Genomic DNA, 19034 nt, shown 5'->3' with positions numbered 1-19034 from the left:
ATCTGAAAAACCAAAGTAAAATGAAAACTGCTATTAAGGTCATGTCCCCCTCATGACAGTGCAGGTTTTCAATCTCTTCAGGCTCCTTGATGCCCAATAAGCAGTAAATGGATGCCCAGCTCTTCAGTCTTTCTCAGGGCTTTTTTGCTACGTTTCTAATTTTAAAAAATGCTGACATAGGGGACAGTGGCCTGGCAGCAGACACAAGTTCAGTGGGAAACTGCACCAAAAGCCCTCTCTGGCATTTACTTAACTCAGCTTTATCGCATCGCTATTTTATTAATCGTCGCATAGGTTAGGTCCGGCGACAAGTCCCATTTTACCAAGGAGGGCACTGAATCTTTTAGCCAGGTGACATGTCCAAGTGATACAGCAACTGCACTGCGGGACTCTGCAGCCAGCGGCCCTAACCGTTGGGCAGCACGGCTGTCACCGATCCTCCCACAGATCTGCAGGAACTCGAGGACCCCTTACCCCCGACCCAGGTACACGTATCTAAACGGTCGCAACCCCGCGCTTCTCTCGCAGCCTGGGGCGTTCCCAGGCACTAGCACCAACCTCATTTGCAAAACCACTTGCCCCGACCCGCGACAACGGTTGAGGGGTGGGGGAATCCTCTCCCGCTCCCGGGCGGCCTCCAATCGCGTTGCTGCATTCAATCCCCAACAGTTCCCGTAGAAGCGAGTCCCGCGCGCGCCGCGGCCCCCGAGTCACGCTGGGGGTGCAGCCCTTGCCGGGGCGGGGGGCGGCCCGCAGTGGCCGGGGCGGCGGCACCCCTGGCCGGGTTAGCAGGCCCAGAGAGGGGTCCCGGGGGGTCCCGGGCGGCGGGCGGTCGGCTCTCCCGCGCGCCTCTCGAATCACGCACGTCCGGCCGGGGCGTCCAATGGGAAGGCGGCGTCTGGCCACGCCCACCGCGCGCGCCCCCTCCGCGGTGGGCTTTTAAAGGCTGCCGGGCGGCGCGAGGGCTCCCAGGACCTGCGCGCCGCCTCACCTGCTGTTCTGCCTCGCCGCCGCCATGCTCTCCGTCCGCGTCCCGCTCGCCACCATCGTGGACCCCCAGCAGCAGCAGCAGCTCCAGCTCTCGCCCCTCAAGGGGCTCAGCCTGGCGGACAAGGAGAACACGGTGAGCGCGCGCGCGGGCCAGGCCGGGGCGGCGGGGGGCCTGTGGGGTCGGGGGCCTGCGCCTCACCGCGCGTCTCCCCGCAGCCCCCGAGTCTCAGCGGGACCCGCGTGCTGGCCAGCAAGACCGCCAGGAGGATCTTCCAGGAGCCCGCCGAGTCGGTGAGTGGCCCGGGCGGCCTGCGGGGGCGGGGCGCAGCCGGTTGAGTGCGCCAGCCTCCTCTTGGCGCCAAAGCCTCATTGTCTGCTCTAGGGTTTCAAACCCTAGCCACTCCCCGGGCCCGCGCTTCTTTCCCGCCAAGGCATTCCCTCCCTGTCCTTTGCACTTCCGCAGATCTACTCCTGTTCCTCTGTTACGTCCCGCTTCTGTTCTGAGTAGGATGCGTGTGTGACAGCTCACGCTCACACACCGAACCACCTGGGATTGCCGGTGATTGGACGCACTGGGCCCGAAAAAATGGCAATTTCGTGTGGTGCGCTCTGTAATTAGCATTTTCATTACTTTCTCGCCCAGCAGAAAACTAAGGTACTAGGCCCCAGCGTGGAGGACGAGCCACTACTGCGAGAAAACCCTCGTCGCTTTGTCATCTTCCCTATTGAGTACCATGATATTTGGCAGATGTATAAGAAAGCTGAGGCTTCCTTTTGGACCGCCGAAGAGGTAATCAGAATCAGGAGCCTGAGACTTAGGAAGTTGAAGCATTGCCCCCAGCTCTGGAGGAAGCCTCCTGCAGTGGGGGTTGTAATTTGCTTGAAATGTACTTGTTCCCCTGGGGGATGGTTGCCCCCACAGAGGATGCGGGATGGGAGCTGTTCTAACTGGCCAGGGGAGCTATGCATGGGAGGGATGTTCTTTTAAGCCATGAATTAGGTATATGTGTGAGGCCCCGCACGCTTAACGTCCCTTGTGAACTTCTAAACTTCAGGTGGATCTCTCCAAGGACATTCAGCACTGGGACTCCCTGAAGCCTGAGGAGAGATACTTTATATCCCATGTTCTGGCTTTCTTTGCCGCCAGTGATGGCATAGTCAATGAAAACTTGGTGAGTTTCCCAAAAATCTGCTTTCATTCACTTCAAGATTAAAGCGAAAATGAATTCTCTTGCCTCATCTGTTAAGTCACATAGTTGTAAGCTAGTAATTCTGTTATATGGTGTTTCGTGCTTTATAATATCCTTGGCAATTGTTTTTTCCTTATGGTTAATCCCCCCCCCCACCACTGGCTCTCTTAAGAGGCTCAAAGACAAGTTAAGTGCTAGTAATGGGTTTACTCTTTGTGGTTATGACATTGCTTTTCTTTTTGTGGTTTTGCTGTTTTAATCACTTGATTCCATATGTATCCTCTTGTGAGTGGGTCCTTGGTGCAGTGAACTAGGAAAAAAGGAATTGATGAGTGTTTGCAGAATCCCTATAAAACAGACTCTCCCTGTTTCTTGATCTGTAAATGGAGCGTGTATGGCATAAAATGCTCAGCTTTACCACGGAATAAGGAAGACGTATTATTTCTAAAAATAGAGACAGATCCTATAATGGTACAAAGGGAGTGTGATGTATCCAGGATCCCCTGACTGAAGGGTTGCTCCTCGCGCTGAACTGTGATGTGTTTTACCGCTAGGTGGAGCGCTTTAGCCAAGAAGTTCAGATCACAGAAGCCCGCTGTTTCTATGGCTTCCAAATTGCCATGGAAAACATCCATTCGGAGATGTACAGTCTCCTCATTGACACTTACATTAAAGATTCCAGAGAAAGGTGAGTATTTGGCTTGCCCGTTGGTCTGCCAACATGTTTGAGACTCACTAATTGTTACACGTTGTTTCAAGTTTCCAGTTCACGTGGGGGTAGAAAAATGACTCTTAAGTGACTAAGCAGACAAAGCAGTTTCTTTTTTTCTTTTTTTTTTTTTTTAAGATTTTATTTATTTATTTGACAGAGAGAGAGATCACAAGTAGGCAGAGAGGCAGGCAGAGAGAGAGGGGGAAGGAGGCTCCCCATTGAGCAGAGAGCCCAATGCAGGGCTCAATCCCAGGACACTGGGACCATGACCTGAGCCGAAGGCAGAGGCTTTAAACCACTGTGCCACACAGGTGCCCCCACAAAGCAGTTTCTACTGCCCGTGGTTCTGTCTGTTCTGAGGATGAGGCCCACACTCAACTTTATTAGCCAGTCACTTAAAAACAAAGTTCTGAGGCTATTCCATTTTTAGAAGTGGAAGTATACTGTTAGTCATTCCCTTTCTTTGAAAACAAAGCAAAATACATCCAAAGAGGCTGTGTGCAATGAACTAAATCTTAGGTCTGACCATTTCTACTCGAGTGGCCAGTCTGTTAACGTACAATGGAAAGCTGGGGCAAAGTGGAGGGGACTGGAGGGCGCACCTGACTAGAACATTACTACCCTCTTGAAGAGCTCGTAATACAGTACAGAAAATCAGATCTAGAGGTATAAGTGAGAGGAATCCCATAATAAAGTGCGGACAGCAGTTTGCTGTTAGATCGGTGAATTTAGGCACAGGACTGTGTGAAGAGATGATTTGCATCATGGGATCATTTTACAGGTTCAACATTAGAGAGGAGGAGAACGTTAGAAATGGCTGTCTCTAGCCTAAGACCCATTTTACAGGTTCAAGATTAGAGAGGAGGAGAACGTTAGAAATGGCTGTCTGAGTGGTCTAGATACTGAGGTCAGCTTCGGGATGAGTCTTGAATGGAACAGAAGTGGTAGGGCTGGAAGGTAGGCCTCCTGTGGGTTACCAGAAAGAATGTGAAGAGGGAAAATGAGTGGTGGCTTGGAAGGGCTGGCAGGATTGGGGAGACTCTTGGGAGGGGTAGGAAGATTGGAAGATATTTGTAGGCAGAAATAAGGAAAGATAAGGATAGGCATGACTTGGATAAATAACCGGAAGGGGCAGGATCAGGAAGGTGTGGTGGTTAAGCTTCAAAAGCTAGGGAGGGGCAGACCCTGTCTCAGGATGTTGACATGGCAAGACAATGAGGGGAGCCCTTTGGTCCGATGACCTTGGCTTCAGAGAACAAGGTCGTCTCATAAGGAACAGGCTGGGGAATCTGTAGACTGGGAATACATTAGAGGGGGAAGAGGGCAATAAAGAAGACCCAGGTAAGTGGGGGGCCAGTTGATATGCTTTCCTGATCTGGGACCATCAGTGTAGTATAGAATTATAGTAGGAAGTAAGCTCAGGTTATCCAGTTTATTGGCTTTAATTATTTTATTACATACATATGGCATTGGGGCCCGTATAAGTGGCCTGATAATACGGACTGGTGAGGAAAGCGCTCTCTGGAAAGATAATGGTCAGCCTAGCGTAAGTAGTCTTAGCAGTTAAGGTTTTATGGCTTCTCAAGTTTAAAGATAGGACCTGTGAACTTTGCCATGACCTCATATAATGTCATGACCTTGATATAATTAAGCTGATAAATGCTCTTGGTGTAATGGACTAAGACTTTTCATGTTAGTAGGTCTCGGGGCTCCCTGTGAACTAAAGAATGAATGAATGAATGTTGAGATTTTAAAAAGAACACTGGGGGAAAAGCAAAAACAGTAATGAGAAAACATTTTAGTTTTGAGTCTCGATTTGGCCTTGGCCCCAGTGTTGTTCTCTGGTGGACATTTGTGATAGGTGGTCTTTGCTGTAATTGCTGATGCTCTGCCTGTCTACTAGGGAATTTCTCTTCAACGCCATCGAGACAATGCCTTGTGTAAAGAAGAAGGCAGATTGGGCCTTGCGTTGGATTGGGGACAAAGAGGCCACCTATGGTAAGGATACCTCTGGCCCCATGTCTGTCTGAGCTTCAGCTTTTGAGTGATGTCCCTGGTCTGTGGCCCCTCCTGTGCACCTGCTTCTTAGCTCAGTGGGACTATGTCGGTATTAATTCTTCGCAGGAGAACGGGTTGTGGCCTTTGCTGCCGTGGAAGGAATCTTCTTTTCTGGTTCTTTTGCGTCGATATTCTGGCTCAAGAAACGCAGCCTGATGCCTGGCCTCACGTTTTCCAATGAACTTATCAGCAGAGATGAGGTGAGTCTCGTTCACATTATAGGTTAACGTGCACAACTCTTGGGCTCACTGCCGGGAACTCAAGATAAAAGGTTGCCCAGTATCCACACTTACCATGTGAGTTCAGCCGTGTCCGTACTTGGCAGAAAACAAAAGACTTTAATTCGCTGAGAGTACTCGTGTTGGCAGTGCCTTTCTGCCTCTGCTGCGCCCTGGGTGATGGGGCGTTTTATTCTTTTGCCCCGTGTTCTGTATGACCCTGCTGTCCTTGTAAGTTGGTTGATAAGCGTCCCGATGGAGTAAGAATCCATTCCGGTCCAGTGTATGTCTTTGAGTGCGCTTGGATTAAACGGGAGGGGAAGGTGAAGATGTGCAGATGTTCTGATTTAATTCCATTCGGCAAGGCAGGCCAGGGCCATGAAGCCTGTCATACTTGGAGTCTCATGGGCACATGAGTTGGTCTTTCTTTGTAAGAAGCTCATCCCTCCAGTGTAGGCAGATCAGGGTTCCTTGGCACTAAGACTCGAAGACCGCATTCACTGGAAATCATGGGACTGATTTCCTAAGCTTTAGGCTGTAAATCTCACAACCAGCTGGCCTCGTCACTGAGTTTTGCCTTTCTTGCCGGGCACGGTGGCAGAGTGGGCGCTCACAGGTGTAGGAAGAATGCTTTGAGCAGAAGTCCCGCCCCAGCCTTTGCTCCTATTCGGGGCAGTGGGGACCGGACCTGGCCTGCTGTTATTCCCTGGGGAGCAGTGTTGAGGGCCTTGCGTGCAGCTGAACCGGCCATGACCTTCGCAGCATGGATGGTATTTGAAGTCCTCTTCCCTTTGACAGCCGAAGCGCATACAGCTAGCTCAGCCACACAAGATACAGGAGGAGAATGCAGAAAAGGGGAAAGCCAGTTCCTGTTTGACGTTAATGATAGAAGTCTGGTTGCAACAGTGATCTTAAACCTTTTCTTCTAGGGTTTACACTGTGACTTTGCCTGCCTGATGTTCAAACACCTGGTCCATAAACCTTCCGAGCAGAGAGTGAGGGAAATAATCATCAATGCCGTTCGGATAGAACAGGTGGGTGACGCATCAGGGTCTCTCGTCCCGGCTAGAAGATGCCTTGATGCTTCCGTTTTATTGAGGAGCTCTGTTTCTGTCCCTAGGAGTTCCTCACGGAGGCCCTGCCCGTGAAGCTCATTGGGATGAATTGCACGTTGATGAAGCAGTACATCGAGTTCGTGGCAGACCGGCTTATGCTGGAGCTGGGTTTTGGCAAGGTACAGTATTGTTTGTAGCCTTCTGGTTCTTCTGAAGTGGGAGTTCCGTATTTAAATTCTGCTGTGAACCTTTTCAGGTTTTCAGAGTAGAAAATCCATTTGACTTTATGGAGAATATTTCACTGGAAGGGAAGACTAACTTCTTTGAGAAGAGAGTAGGCGAGTATCAGAGGATGGGAGTGATGTCCAGTCCAACAGAGAATTCTTTTACCTTGGATGCTGACTTCTAAGTGAATGAAGATGTGCTCTTATTTTGCTGATTCCCCCCGCCCTTTCCATAAAAAAAAAAAAAATCAGCCACTTGAAGTGTATCAAACTGGCTACACCGTGAATTATCCATAATGTTCATTGATAGTGTTGTTAAAACTGTGTAGCTACCTCATAGGCAAGCCTGTTGATTAGTGACGCTAGTTGTCTCACCTAGAAAGCAGCTTAGACAGAAGCTACTCGGATTGGTAGGAAAGACCTTGGCCGTGTTCGGTGTTTGCAGGCAGGCCGCCATCCGTGAGTTCACCGTGGCTCCTGGTGGCAGTCAGGGCCCAAAGTTCGGGGTCCTGGAGTGAGTCTGACCCCGCAGGATGGGACAGTTACTCCGAGGTCCTCGGGAGGCTTCAGCCTTGGTGCTTCAAAGCAGATATTAAAGTTTACTTACTGATTTGTATATAAAACTGGCACTTTACACACAAATAAACAGAGTTTGTACTGTTGAAATAAAGGCCTGATTTCACCTGATTTGGTTTCTAGCCCAAATGCAAAGTCTTCTATTGAGCGCTGATGGGAGCCAGTCTGGAATTTTCCCTGGGCAACCGAAGTCCATCCATCCTGTGCAGAACAAGCATGTTATTTCTGTTCTTTATTTTCTAGAATGAGTAGATGGGCTCTTTGGTCAACTTGAGAGTCAGTCCTGTACACACCTAGGTATTAGCCAGCTGGGGCCACAAAGAAGACGGGTTAGGGTTAGGTCGAGTGTCATGGGATGAGACTGAGGGAGAAAGGAGCTCCTGACTTCAGTCATTCGAGCTTGAAGTGTGGTGCAGGCTGCCCGCTGGCCACCTGGGGCCGTGCGAGGGGCGGCAGCCTCTTAGTCCTCAAATCCCCTCTTTCCCCAACCTCAAGCTCTTAACAGAAGATCCTTAGATCCTTAGTGTGGATCTGAGATGATCTCGTAAATTGGTTTTCCCCCCATCCTTGCACGAAATGCCCCCCTGAGGATCTGGTGCAATTAAGTGGCACACCCAGGACTGAAGTAGGCGCCCCGAGAGGTTGAGGATGTGTTTTGATTTGGTTGAATTTGTAAGTAGGTACTGTTGACCTAATCCATTTTCTATTTACTGCATGTTTTTTAAATTGGATTTTTTTTTTAACACTGTGTATGTCCTTTTATACCTGTGGTTCATAGCTTGAAATAATTGCCCACTTAGTGTGGTTCATGGTTGAAGCAGTCAGTGTTCAGTGTGTCACTTCCAGAATGTCCTTCAATCTGATCGTTTCCCCCTGACCTTCATGCGAAAACTTGAGTCACGTGAGTGATATTAACACATTGTCGTAATTTTAGATTGAGAGTATAATGTAATAGACTTCATAGGGCTAGTTGGAATCTACCTGCCTTTGTTTCCCCTGCCTTCTCCCCGCACCCCTGGAAAAAAAAAACAACCCAGCCAGGATGTTTGGTGGAAGGTGGTGGATGATACGCACCGTCCTTTGGCTACAGTTGGTGACACACTGTATTGTGTTGGCTGCACTGGCCTGTTCTGGTGTCTGTTTTTTTCATTTATTGTATAAATTGTCAAATAGTTGAACCATTTCTGTAACAGGGGCTCTCTCTTAAATTATTGTTACCTGAAGTCAGTCCTGATTATGTGGTTCTTAAACTTGTACAACACAAAAGTGAATAAATGTTTTTGCCTCGCATGTCGGATGCAGGTGGAAGTCGGAAGTCAATTTTAGGATTTGGCAAAGGATTCATTTCTGCCGACTTCCAATTCTGTTTCCTGTTGAAAGGGAAGCAGATTTTAGTCAAGCGTTTCAAAGTCTCGAAATGGAATGCTGCACAGGGCTTAAGTGAACTTACTTATGTCCGTTCCTTGATAAACGAGATTGCATTTCTTTTAGGAAGAAAAAACGCAAGTATTTTTCATGAAGGCTTATGCGTTCATTTGCTTCTCATCTGTTCATGCTTACCTCATTCTGCCCTAATGCTTGTTCTGGTACAAGGTCTATAGCAGACGGGGGTGCCTGAGAGGTGATGGTCAAAAGCATTGCCCAAGCCACTCGTGGAATTTGTAAGCCAGGATCACAGGGGTTTAGCTTCCCAACACCCTGGGGTGAGCCGCTGCTTGGCCTCTGTTTTTCCAGCTGTTAAATGATGGTGGTGGCACCAGATGGGGCTAAAGGCCCTCCCAGCTTTGCTCTTCCTCATCAGACTGAACTGCGTGGACTTTATGGGCTTGGATTGGCCCTTCTGTCTATAAATGGCCTTTCTGGCCACCTCCCTAAAGACATTTTGGAATCCTGGCCTCGTATATCCATGCTGCCGCCTTCAGTACGCAGGTGTCTGTGACCACAGCTGCCCAGCGGGCGCTCTTCTGAGGTTGGAGGTGCGGCTGGGGGCCTCGCTCTCCCTGTGCAGCTGACGCTTCTCCTCGAGAAAGCTGATGCGTGAGCAAACCTGTTAGCGAGCCAGGACAGGGAAGGAGCAGCAGAGAGCTGGGGGTGGATGGAGCATTAGGGAGAGGAGTGTGTGTGCTGGGGGTGAGGTGACCCTGGGGGAGGAAGGGCAGGGGGACCAGTCCAGATTCCCTCCCTGATTTTCCTGTAAAGGCTCATGGGGAAGGCACATCCATGTCTGTGTCCGTCCCCTTGTCTTAGCATGAGGCCTCCGAGGATCGGGCCCTGGTGAATGAGGAAATGAGCTGGAGCTGAGTAGTTTGGGGTGGGGAGTGCTGGGAGCCGGTGTGTTCTGTGTCTGGGAGGAACCTAGCAGAGATTTTTGCCTGTATACCCAAGGACACTGTGACTGTCATTTGCTTTGTAATATCAGGTTGGTGACCGACCCAGTGGGGGCATTCGGGCAGCCATGCTCTCAGGACCGACTCCTAACAGCTTCCTACAGTCCTGCTTCACCTGCCGTCCATCTAGGCCAGCTGCCCGCTCTAGAACCCCCTTCCCGTACTTTGCTTAGAAGACCTGCGTCAGTTCAGTCTGGTTAGGTCATGGAGTCAGAATTGTTGGCTTGTGGGGGCCTGGGACCCAACTTGGCTCCTTACACAGCTGGACCTGGAGGGGTATTGGTAAGGCCGTCGGGTCAGGGAGCTGACTGGCTGTTGATGTGAGCTGTTGAGGAAGGGCTTGGCCGTTGTTGGTCTGGAGAGGCTGACAGTGGTTCCGTTCTGCACAGAAGTCTGGTCCAGCTCCCTGGGGAGTGGCTGTAGTTTTGAGGGAACAGGATTGTATGGCTTGGCGTGTTCCAAACAAGAGAAGGCTGATAGCACACCCATCCTCTCACCGCCCCCCCTTCTGTAGCAGAGGCTACCCTCCTGCTGTACTCTGGGTACTTGAGAAAGAGTGTGACCAGTGATGGCCCGTGTCATTCCTGGGAGGGGATTCTCACATCAGGATGTTTTCTGATGAGAGTGGCTGCACCCACTGCAAGTGTAAGTTTCAGGGACCACAGTCCCCTTGACCTGGCTTTAAGGACTGGAGTGGTTCCAGCATGAGAGCGGACGGAGGTGACCCGAACACCCTCCGAGCTTCCAACACCTGCCAGTGATCACAGAAGTTAAGTGGGTATTGATTTCCTAAGAAAGGGGAATTTTCAGATGCTGGGAACAAAGACAGGGACTGGGAAGGCTTGGGCTCCTTGCAGCCCTGGGGGTGGGTGGTTATTTGTGACCTCAAGAAATTGGGGGGTGAGGGACCAAGTACCCCTTGGATGTGGAGGGGAGAGATTGCCCTGGGAGGGGGGAGCCCCAGTGGAATGGGGCTAGGAGCTAATCCCGCTGGCGGGGTGGGGAAGATAAGCTGGTTCATCTTTCTGGATTCCACAAATCAAAACCTCAATCCTGCACCTCTCACAAGGTCGTGGTCTAGGAGGGCAGCCCCAACCTGGGTGCGTGGGATCCTCACAGGTTGTGTTCACTTTGCAAACATGAAACACTGGAGAGAGCTGCATGGCTGTAGGAATAACGGGTATAAAACTCCAAGAACTAGGGTGCCTGGGTGGCTCAGTCGGTGAAGCATTCGGCTCAGGTCATGATCTCCGGGGTCCTGAGACCAAGCCCCTCATCCGGCTCCGTGGGGAGTCGGCTTGGGAGCATCTTCCTCTGTTCCTCCCCGTGCTCACATTCTCACTCTAGTGGGTTTTTTTTGAAAATCCAAGAACTTCTATGATGATAGATGATATAATGGATCAGAGGGGAAAAAAATGAAAACCCAAAGAACAGAGTATTCTAAAGAAATGGGCACATTTTTACAAAACTTGGTACAATTTCTAGCAATACAACAAGACTACCAGAATGAAAGGTTTTGGAACTTTAAAAAAAAAAAAAAAATGCTTAGTAAGGGGAGACACCGCTGAGGGTGAACTGGTGATGGGAAGGGACCTGACAGAATTATCCAGAAATAGATGGGAGAGAGACATGGAGAATGGGAGGGGGGCACATATAATTTTTAAAGGAAGTCTTCATGAGGGACTGCATAGCTAATATTTATAGAGATGATGACTGATAATATTCTAGAAGCAACTCAATCAGAAAGTGCAAGGAATCCCAAGTCAGATGAATGAAAATAAATCCATACCCAGACTCGTTCGTAGTGAATCTGCAGAGCATACAGACAAAGGTCATTCAAGTTTACAGGAACAGTAGATCTATAAAGGAGTAATTATTAGGCTGAAATTTTCAACAGCACTATAGTCGAAGCCAAAAGGTCATGGAAGCAAATCTTGAGATGCTGAAAAAGTAATTACACTTATTCAGAAGTAAGAAGGACTAAAGAATATACTTTAAAGAGAAAATTGCAGCCAAAAGGAGGGTAGTGAGTGAAGGAATTGGTCAGCATGTGGTGGATGTAAGCGCAGATAAAATGAAGGGGACCCAGAATACTGGACAACAAGCGGGGGGGCCGGGGGTGCGGCTCCTCGTGCTGTAAATCAGCGGGCCAGTGGGCTCACCAGATAGGTCAAGAGTCTACGGTCCTGCTTCCAAGAACACACCAGAGCGTGTCACTTTCAAAGCAGTGGCAGAGAAGGGGTATCGAACGGGTGATCGGTCTAATAGGCAGAGAAGATGAGAAAAAGCAGAGTGGTAAGTGGGAAGCCTGGTCAGATCGATAAGCCCAGTCAGTGTGGGTAGACTAACGAGTTAAAATGACAAGCTCAAGATTCTATGAGGACTCTAGCTAGAAGCTATTTCTGGAAGTTACACACAGGACGCAAAGTGTGGGGAGGATGGGGAAAGCCCCAGGTGACACTGTTCTAAGAAAAGAGGACTTTAAGACAAAAGAGCTTACCGGAAATATGCGGTCAGACCTGAGGGCTGATCTAGGAGAAGCGGTTGTAACTTTGCACTTGACCGCCGGGCTTCTGTGTCTGCAGGGTCTTTGGGCATTGCCTTATCTTGCCTCCCAGGGTCAGACGGCGGCTGGACACGGTGCCCAAAGGGGAATGTCTTGTGGTTCTAATCGACTCCTCTTGAGTCTTGGTCTGTTTTCTTATCCTCCCTAGTGCTTTGCATTGGCCCTGTGTTTGCTTTTATGCCAAATCCACAGTCCTCTGAGTCTATATGCCGTTGGTTAGACTCGCAGACCTGGAGCCCAGCCTTTATAGACCGTCTCCTTCGAGTTCCTACCAGACACGAGAAGGTGCCTGGTTCTCCTGTGTCCAGGCAGGACCACCGGGGTGGGCTTCTGGGACCCACCTTAGGCTGGGCAGGTGTAACCTATTGGCTGTTCACAACATGAATGTTGTGACTGACACCATTTGGCCATACCAGGGGGATGAACCAGGCGAGGGGTTGGGGCCTGGATGGTGGCATGTGGCAAGACTTGCTGAGTGGGGACGTCAGGCCAGTTTGGGGCAGACTGAGCCTTGTGGGGTGTGGCCTGACCTGAGAGTTTATAGGAGCAGGACCAAGGCAGCCTGTGACCCAGAGAAGGCCTTTTCTCTCTCTCACTCTCTCTGTTTTTAGATTTATTTATTTGAGAAAGAACATGCGAGAGTGAGAGGAGGAGCAGAAGGAGAGAATCTTCAAGCAGACTGCCCGCTGAGTGCGGAGCCTGAAACAGAGCTCAGTCTCACGACCCTGAGATCATGACCTGAGCGAAACCAAGAGTCGGACACTTAACCGATGAGCCCCCCAGGCGCCCCGGAGAAGGCCTTTCATCCTGCCCTCTGCACTGGGCGGAGTGGTGGGAGGGGAGCTGCTGTCTCTCCTGGCACTGATAGACGCTTTAGGCCTGGGTAGGGCCTTGGGAAGCCTTGTTTTTCCCATCAGAGGCCACTGACTGACCTCTTTTGCTCTGTCAAAAGCCCCCCTGGCCACAGCCCCTGCTGTTCCAGACTCCGTGCAGTGAGGGCTCTGTTCCTCCCAGCCAGAGGGGGAGGGGCGGCTGTTTTTTCCCCTGGCTTTAGAGTTTCAGGTAGAGAGGGGAGGGGGCCACTGCGGCTACCTTGCGGCCAGAAAGGCGGGCCTGGCAAGAGAGGAGCCCACACGCAGGACAGGAGAGCTGATCTGTGGGTCTTCAGAGAAGACAGGGTCTTTGTAACCTTGTTCATTTTCTGGATCCAGCCATGCCTGAATTCTACTCCTCCCTGAATTTTCACTTAAGTAAACCAATGAAGTCCCAATAGAATCAGGATGTTTGTGCCACATGCAACGAAGTCATACCTGAACAGCACCCCCAGCCCTGAAATCACTGGGTCCACCACCACTCTGGGTGGGGGGGCGTGTGGATGACTGGCCCCATCTCACAGAGGTGTCCAGGAGGCTCCGGGAGGCCGTGACCTTGCTGAGGACCGCAGGTAGAAACACAGTGGCCAACCAGAACCGGAACTCGGGTGTCCTAGCCCCATAGCCACATTCTTGTTACTACCCACAGCCCTTCATGAGAGAACAGGCGCCCTGGGCCTCCACTCCAGTCCCGAAGAAACTTCTGCTCAGCAGGGACTGTGTCCTCGCTCCCCTTGTCCTGCTCTGCCTTGCTGCTGTGATCGAGGCCAGGTGGCCTCTCTGGACAGGAGTCTCCCCTGTCCTCACCGGCCCAGTGTCCTCACTGGCCCAGGCTTTGGACCCAAGGAGCCCCTTCCAACTGGCTTCTGCATGTGACTCTGAGATGAGACCGTTGCCTGCGGAGGCCACACTGCCCTATGAAGGCTGAAGGGGGGACGTGCATCACGCAGCTAATTGGACTCACAGGCTTAGTAACGAGGTTGGGGGCAATAACAACTCGAAGAGGAGAAAACAGGAAGGTTCCAGCTGTTTCCAGAAAGAGCCTGGGGGACTCTGTGCTGCCTGTGTGAGGGCTTGCACTGGGCCTCCGCTCCACTTGGGGGAGCAGCCTCCCCTGTGGGGGCCCAGGACATGTTTGCTTTGGAAGGTGTGCAAACAGGTGCCTGTGGGGGACTGGCCTGGGCTCGCTTGGGCTGATCAGAGTTTCCGTTGCTGAGCTGTATTTCCACACCACAGAGGGCCTGTTTGTTTCTGTTGGTGGCGGGATGGCGCCAACAGGCCTACCTTAGAAATTGTCACCATGAGGGGAACAGGCTGGCTTAGTTGGTACAGTCTGCCACACGTGATCTCAGGGCTGTGGGTTCGAGCCCGACGTTGGGTATAGAGATTACTGAAAAAAATAAAAGCTTAAAAAAATTGTCATTGCAAGAATCAGGTGACAAATGCCCGGTGTATTTTTTTAAACAGCTTTATTGAGATAAAATTGCAGACCAAGTCACCCATTCAGAGTGTACATTTCGTTGGCTTTCATATATTCACAGAATTGTGTAACCACCACCACAATCAACTTTAGGACACTTTCCTGCCTTCAAAAAGAGACCCCGCCCCCATCAGCAGGCCCTCCCCTCCCCCTCCCCTTCCCAGCCCCTGGCAACCACTGATCAGAAATTCTATCTCCATAGGTTTGATTTGGCATTTTTTTTTTTTAAAGATTTTATTTATTTATTTGACAGAGAGAGATCACAAGTAGACAGAGAGGCAGGCACAGAGAGAGAGAGAGAGAGAGAGGAGGAAGCAGGCTTCCTGCTGAGCAGAGAGCCCGATGCGGGACTCGATCCCAGGACCCTGAGATCACGACCTGAGCCGAAGGCAGCGGCTTAACCCACTGAGCCACCCAGGCGCCCCATGATTTGGCATTTTTGAGATGTTCAGCTAATAGAAGTTATTAATGGGAGAAGTGATAGATGTTTATTTCTGAGAGATCATTTAGAAGGTGAGAGGCAACAAAGAGGTGATGGGTCTGCCTTGCAGGGAGAGGTTTCAGAAAGCTCTTTTTTTCCCTTGCATGTTTGAAAAAATTTCTGCATTGGAAAAAGATTCATGACATTGCCTGAAAGTTGTCTTTGCTAGCTGAATTGGAGAGCCTGGGAGCTGGCTGGCTGACCTTCGTTTCTTCATCCCCAGATCATCAGACATTAACTTTGCCTCCCTCCTCCTGTGCCCGGCCCTGTGCTGGGGGGCGGGGGCTCTGGAGGGGACAGACGGAAGACCCCGGCTCACAAAACTAAGTCTAGGAACCACTTCTGATCCACCGCCTGTTTTTGTGTGGACTCTGGCTAAGAATTTTTAAAGATACATCAACAGAATATTTCGTGACATGTTTAAATGACACAAACCCACATTTCAGCACTCACAGATGGTTCCCCGGGACACAGGCACACTCGTGCGCACACCATCCCGGCTGCTTTGACGCTGACATGGTGGAGTGGAAATGGGGCGACACGCTGTATTTAGGTAGAGCTAAAATATTTCCTATTTGGACCTTTCCAGAAGGCGTTTGGTGACTTCTAAGTGAGACGTGACCTTGCGCTTGAGGGTCCCCCGTCAAGTCAGGAAAAGGGAAAGTGGTAGATGACCGATAACCACCAGGAGCCAGGAAGCTCGGGCCAGAGAGCAAATTACTAGATTTTTAGGAATTTTGGGAGCCTATTTTCTTGCTAGGATTACCAGAGGAACTACCACAGAGGACTGGGCGGCTTGAACAACAGAAATTTATTTCCCTTCGGTTCTGCAAGGCTGGAAATCCAAGACCAAGGTGCGGGCAGGGTTGGTTTCTCCTGAGGCGTCTCTGCTTGGCTTGTGGGCTGCCGTCTCCTGTGTCCTTCCAGGGTCGCCCCTCCGCCTTTCTGTCTCTTACAAGGACACGGGTCAGATTGGGTCAGGGCCCACCCGCGTGAGTTTACTCCACTTTAATTACCTCCTTAAACACCTTATCTCCCAAACCAGTCACATTCTGAGTGTTGGAGGTTGGGACCTGAGCATGTGAATTTTAGAGGGACACAATTCAGCTCATAACCCTGAGCTGATTGTTAAATACAGCCATCATTAAGAAGTAAGTTATGGGGGCGCCTGGGTGGCTCAGTGGGTTAAAGCCTCTGCCTTTGGCTCAGGTCATGATCCCAGGGTCCTGGGATCGAGCCCCGCATCGGGCTCTCTGCTCAGCGGGGAGCCTGCTTCCTCCTCTCTCTCTGCCTGCTGCTCTGTGACCTCCATCTGTCAAATAAATAAATAAAATCTTTAAAAAAAAAAAAAAGAAGTAAGTTATGTAAGTCTAAAAGTAAATACATTATATTAAAGAGAAATATGGGAAATACTCAAACCCCGTCTCGCCATTCGTGAACATCATCTGTGCCCCCGAGGCCGTTCATGCCTGTTGTGTCTACACGGTAGAAATAACCAGAGAGCGGTGTGCTGCTGAGCATTTGGTGGCCCGGCATCAGCTTTGGTGGGAGTATTTACCCCGTGGGAATTGCTAAGTGCTCCAAATTCAGGGTCGCTTTCTGGAGAGCTGTAAGCATTTACAAACACACCACGGGTGCAGGGTGCTAAGGGCTGAGACGGTCAGCCTGGGCCCTGTGGGGTACAGAGGAGGATGGCAGGTCCTGGGAAGGCAGGAAAGGTTTCTCAGACCAGGGGATGCCAAGTGGCGCCTTGGAGGGTGAGGCATACATCGAGGAAGAGGGGTGAGCTGCGATTGCACAGCCCCGAGGCAAGAAAGGGCAGCCTATACCTGGGGATGGGAATGATGGTGCAGGAGTCGCCTGTGGGAATCAAAGAGACTTGGGAAGGGTGGTTGGGCAGGACCTGGGGCGCCATGCTGAGGATCCTCTACTTGACCTGGCAGCCGTGGGGAGCCATGGAAGGGCTAGGAGCCGGGCGTAGGGGCAGGGACAGGTGGTGAGCAGACCACTGGCTGTCTGTGGGTTTCTGTTTGTGTCTGTGTGTGGAGGGTGCATGTGGGGCGCTGTGACTTGTTCTGTCTGGGCCCTCTGGAGGTGGAAGGTTCTCCACCAGTGCTCGCTGAATGGCCGCATCACCCCATTCATTTTGAAATCTTTAAAAGGAGCTTTCCATCTCCAGTTAGAGTTAGAGCTGGAAATAATCTGAGTGCCAAGAAGAAGGGGAATGGGTGTGCGAATTATGTCCTATCTCTATGCTAACCCGCCATTGTACGTGGTAAATAGGGGCGCCTGGGTGGCTCAGTCCGTTAGGTGTCTACCTTTGACTCAGGTTGTGATGCCAGGGTCCTGGGATCGAGACCCGCATCGGGCTCCCTGCTCGGTGGGGAGACTGTTTCTCCCTCTCCTCCTCGCTTGTGCTCTTTCTCAGGACCTCTTGTCTCTCAACTAAATAAATAAAAATCTTAAATAAATAAATAAATAAATAAATAAATGGCAAGTAAACAGAGTTCATGTAGCCACACGGAGAGCAGCTCACAGAAAACCGGTAAATGAAAACAGCAGAATGTAAATTCTCTGCATCCCGTGCTTGCAGTGACATGAAAATACGCGTACATATGGGTAAAAACAGGTCTTGCAAATGGAGACATGCAAACAGTTGTCTCAGGGAGGTAGGAGTGACAGCAGTTTTCTCTCTGTTCTGTTTCTCTGTTTTAATTTTCCTGCAATAAATATTGAGGAGCGGGTATGGCAACTCCGGCAGCGGCTCCCGGGGCAGATGGCAGGTCCCCCCCCCACCGCCTCCCAGTGCCTGGAGGGCTGGGCCGGCCCTGGAGTTGTCCCCGGAAGTGCCCTGCACACGGACATCATGGCCCCTCGCGGGGCTGTGCCGGTGATTCATGCGCGCGCCCACTCCTCTGCAGGCGCCTCTGGGGAGCCACTCGCTTCCATCCGAAACGGCCAGCCAGGGGGCCGGTTCTGAAGCCCCTTTCAGTTCACAAAACCTTGGGCCTGGGCGCCTGGGTGGCTCAATGGGTTAAGCCTCTGCCTTTGGCTCAGGTCATGATCTCAGGGTCCTGGGATTGAGTCCCACATTGGGCTCTCTGCTCAGCAGGGAGCCTGCTTCTCCCTCTCTCTCTCTCTCTGCCTGCCTCTCTGCCTACTTGTGATCTCTCTCTCTATCAAATAAATAAAATCTTTAAAAAAAAAAAAACAAAAAAAACCCTTGGGCCTTGGAACTCAGCAAACCCAGCTAAGTCCCGTTCCGCTGCTTATGAGACAGTCTCCTGGGCCCAGGGGTTAAATCTATGGGTGGCAAAGCCAGGACCTCAGGTGTGAGGCTGGGCTGGGGTGACCTCCCTTCTATTCGTGTGGCCTCCCCCGGGGGACCGCCAGCCCCTGTGGGCAGGACCCATCTTCTCCTTTTGCATTCCTGGTTATGCCGCAGAGGCCGCAGCTCTCAGAGTATAGATGGTATGTGCTTGTGTCTGAATGAAGGGAGCCTTCTGTCTGACACCTGGTCTTGGAGTCAAGAGAGCATGCGATTAAGGGTCCTGTGTCCCAAGGTCACACAGAGGAGGGTGTGATTAGGTCTAGGGAGGGAGGGTGTAGAGAGCAGGGGAAGAACCCCCTACCTGTTCTTGTTGGGAAGGGAAGAGCGGAGGGGTGCGGGGGGAGACTGCTGTTCCAGGGCCAGAAACTGTAGTGCACACAAGACAGAAAACAGGAGGAGGGGTGAGGCGTGGGGTTGAGAGGCCATTAATTTACACATGTTTACTGAGAGCCCTACTATGTGTCTTCTCTGTTTAGGTGCCAGGGAGACAATGAAGCACAAAGCCGATGAAGCCCAGGCCCTTGTGGAGATTGTGCACGGATGGGGGACATAAGAAACAAGCCAACTAACTGATGTGCGGTAAGTCAGGGGAAGGAAATGGAAGTAGGGAGGAGGCGGTGGGCAAAGAGCTCATGCTCTTTCATGTGGGTAGTCGAGAAAGAGCTCTGAGGAAGTGGAGAGGAAGTTGGTGGGGGACAAACCACATGGTTGGCAGAGGAAAGCTTGTTTTAGGCATTGGCGTTGCAAGTGCAAAGGCCCTGCGGCGGGGACGTGTTTGTTTTTGTCTGGTGAGAACAGAGTGAGGCATGGGGGTGGGGTCCGATCAGTGGATGTGTGTGTGCATGCGCATGTGTGTGTGCGCATGTGCACAGTGGGTCTTGTGGGGCCTTGTAG

General features: G+C 51.0%; 1 protein-coding gene across 3 annotated transcripts; it reads left to right on the top strand.

The window, feature by feature from the left end:
- The first annotated feature begins 976 nt into the window (after nt 1–976).
- Nucleotides 977–18719, top strand: LOC111154179 (ribonucleotide reductase regulatory subunit M2). Of its 3 annotated transcripts, none has more exons than XM_022513619.1 (10): nt 977–1123; nt 1207–1281; nt 1637–1780; nt 2046–2162; nt 2735–2868; nt 4796–4890; nt 5017–5150; nt 6098–6202; nt 6289–6402; nt 6480–7134. In XM_022513619.1, exons 1-10 carry the CDS (start codon nt 1016–1018, stop codon nt 6630–6632), a joined length of 1179 nt encoding a protein of 392 aa, XP_022369327.1. In that variant the 5' UTR covers nt 977–1015; the 3' UTR covers nt 6633–7134. The 3 variants fall into 3 exon arrangements, with proteins under 3 accessions (XP_022369327.1, XP_022369328.1, XP_022369326.1); XM_022513620.1 differs by lacking the exon at nt 6480–7134 and adding an exon at nt 18617–18719 and having other exon boundaries at nt 982–1123; nt 1634–1780; XM_022513618.1 differs by having other exon boundaries at nt 982–1123; nt 1634–1780.
- The last annotated feature ends 315 nt before the right edge of the window (nt 18720–19034 follow it).

The sequence above is a fragment of the Enhydra lutris genome, unplaced genomic scaffold (assembly GCF_002288905.1).
Source record: "Enhydra lutris kenyoni isolate GAN:26980312 unplaced genomic scaffold, ASM228890v2 scaffoldscaffold35, whole genome shotgun sequence".
NCBI classification, from domain to species: domain Eukaryota; kingdom Metazoa; phylum Chordata; class Mammalia; order Carnivora; family Mustelidae; genus Enhydra; species Enhydra lutris.
The sequence above is the reverse complement of the archived record's forward strand: the minus strand, read 5'-3'. Positions and strand labels throughout refer to the sequence as shown.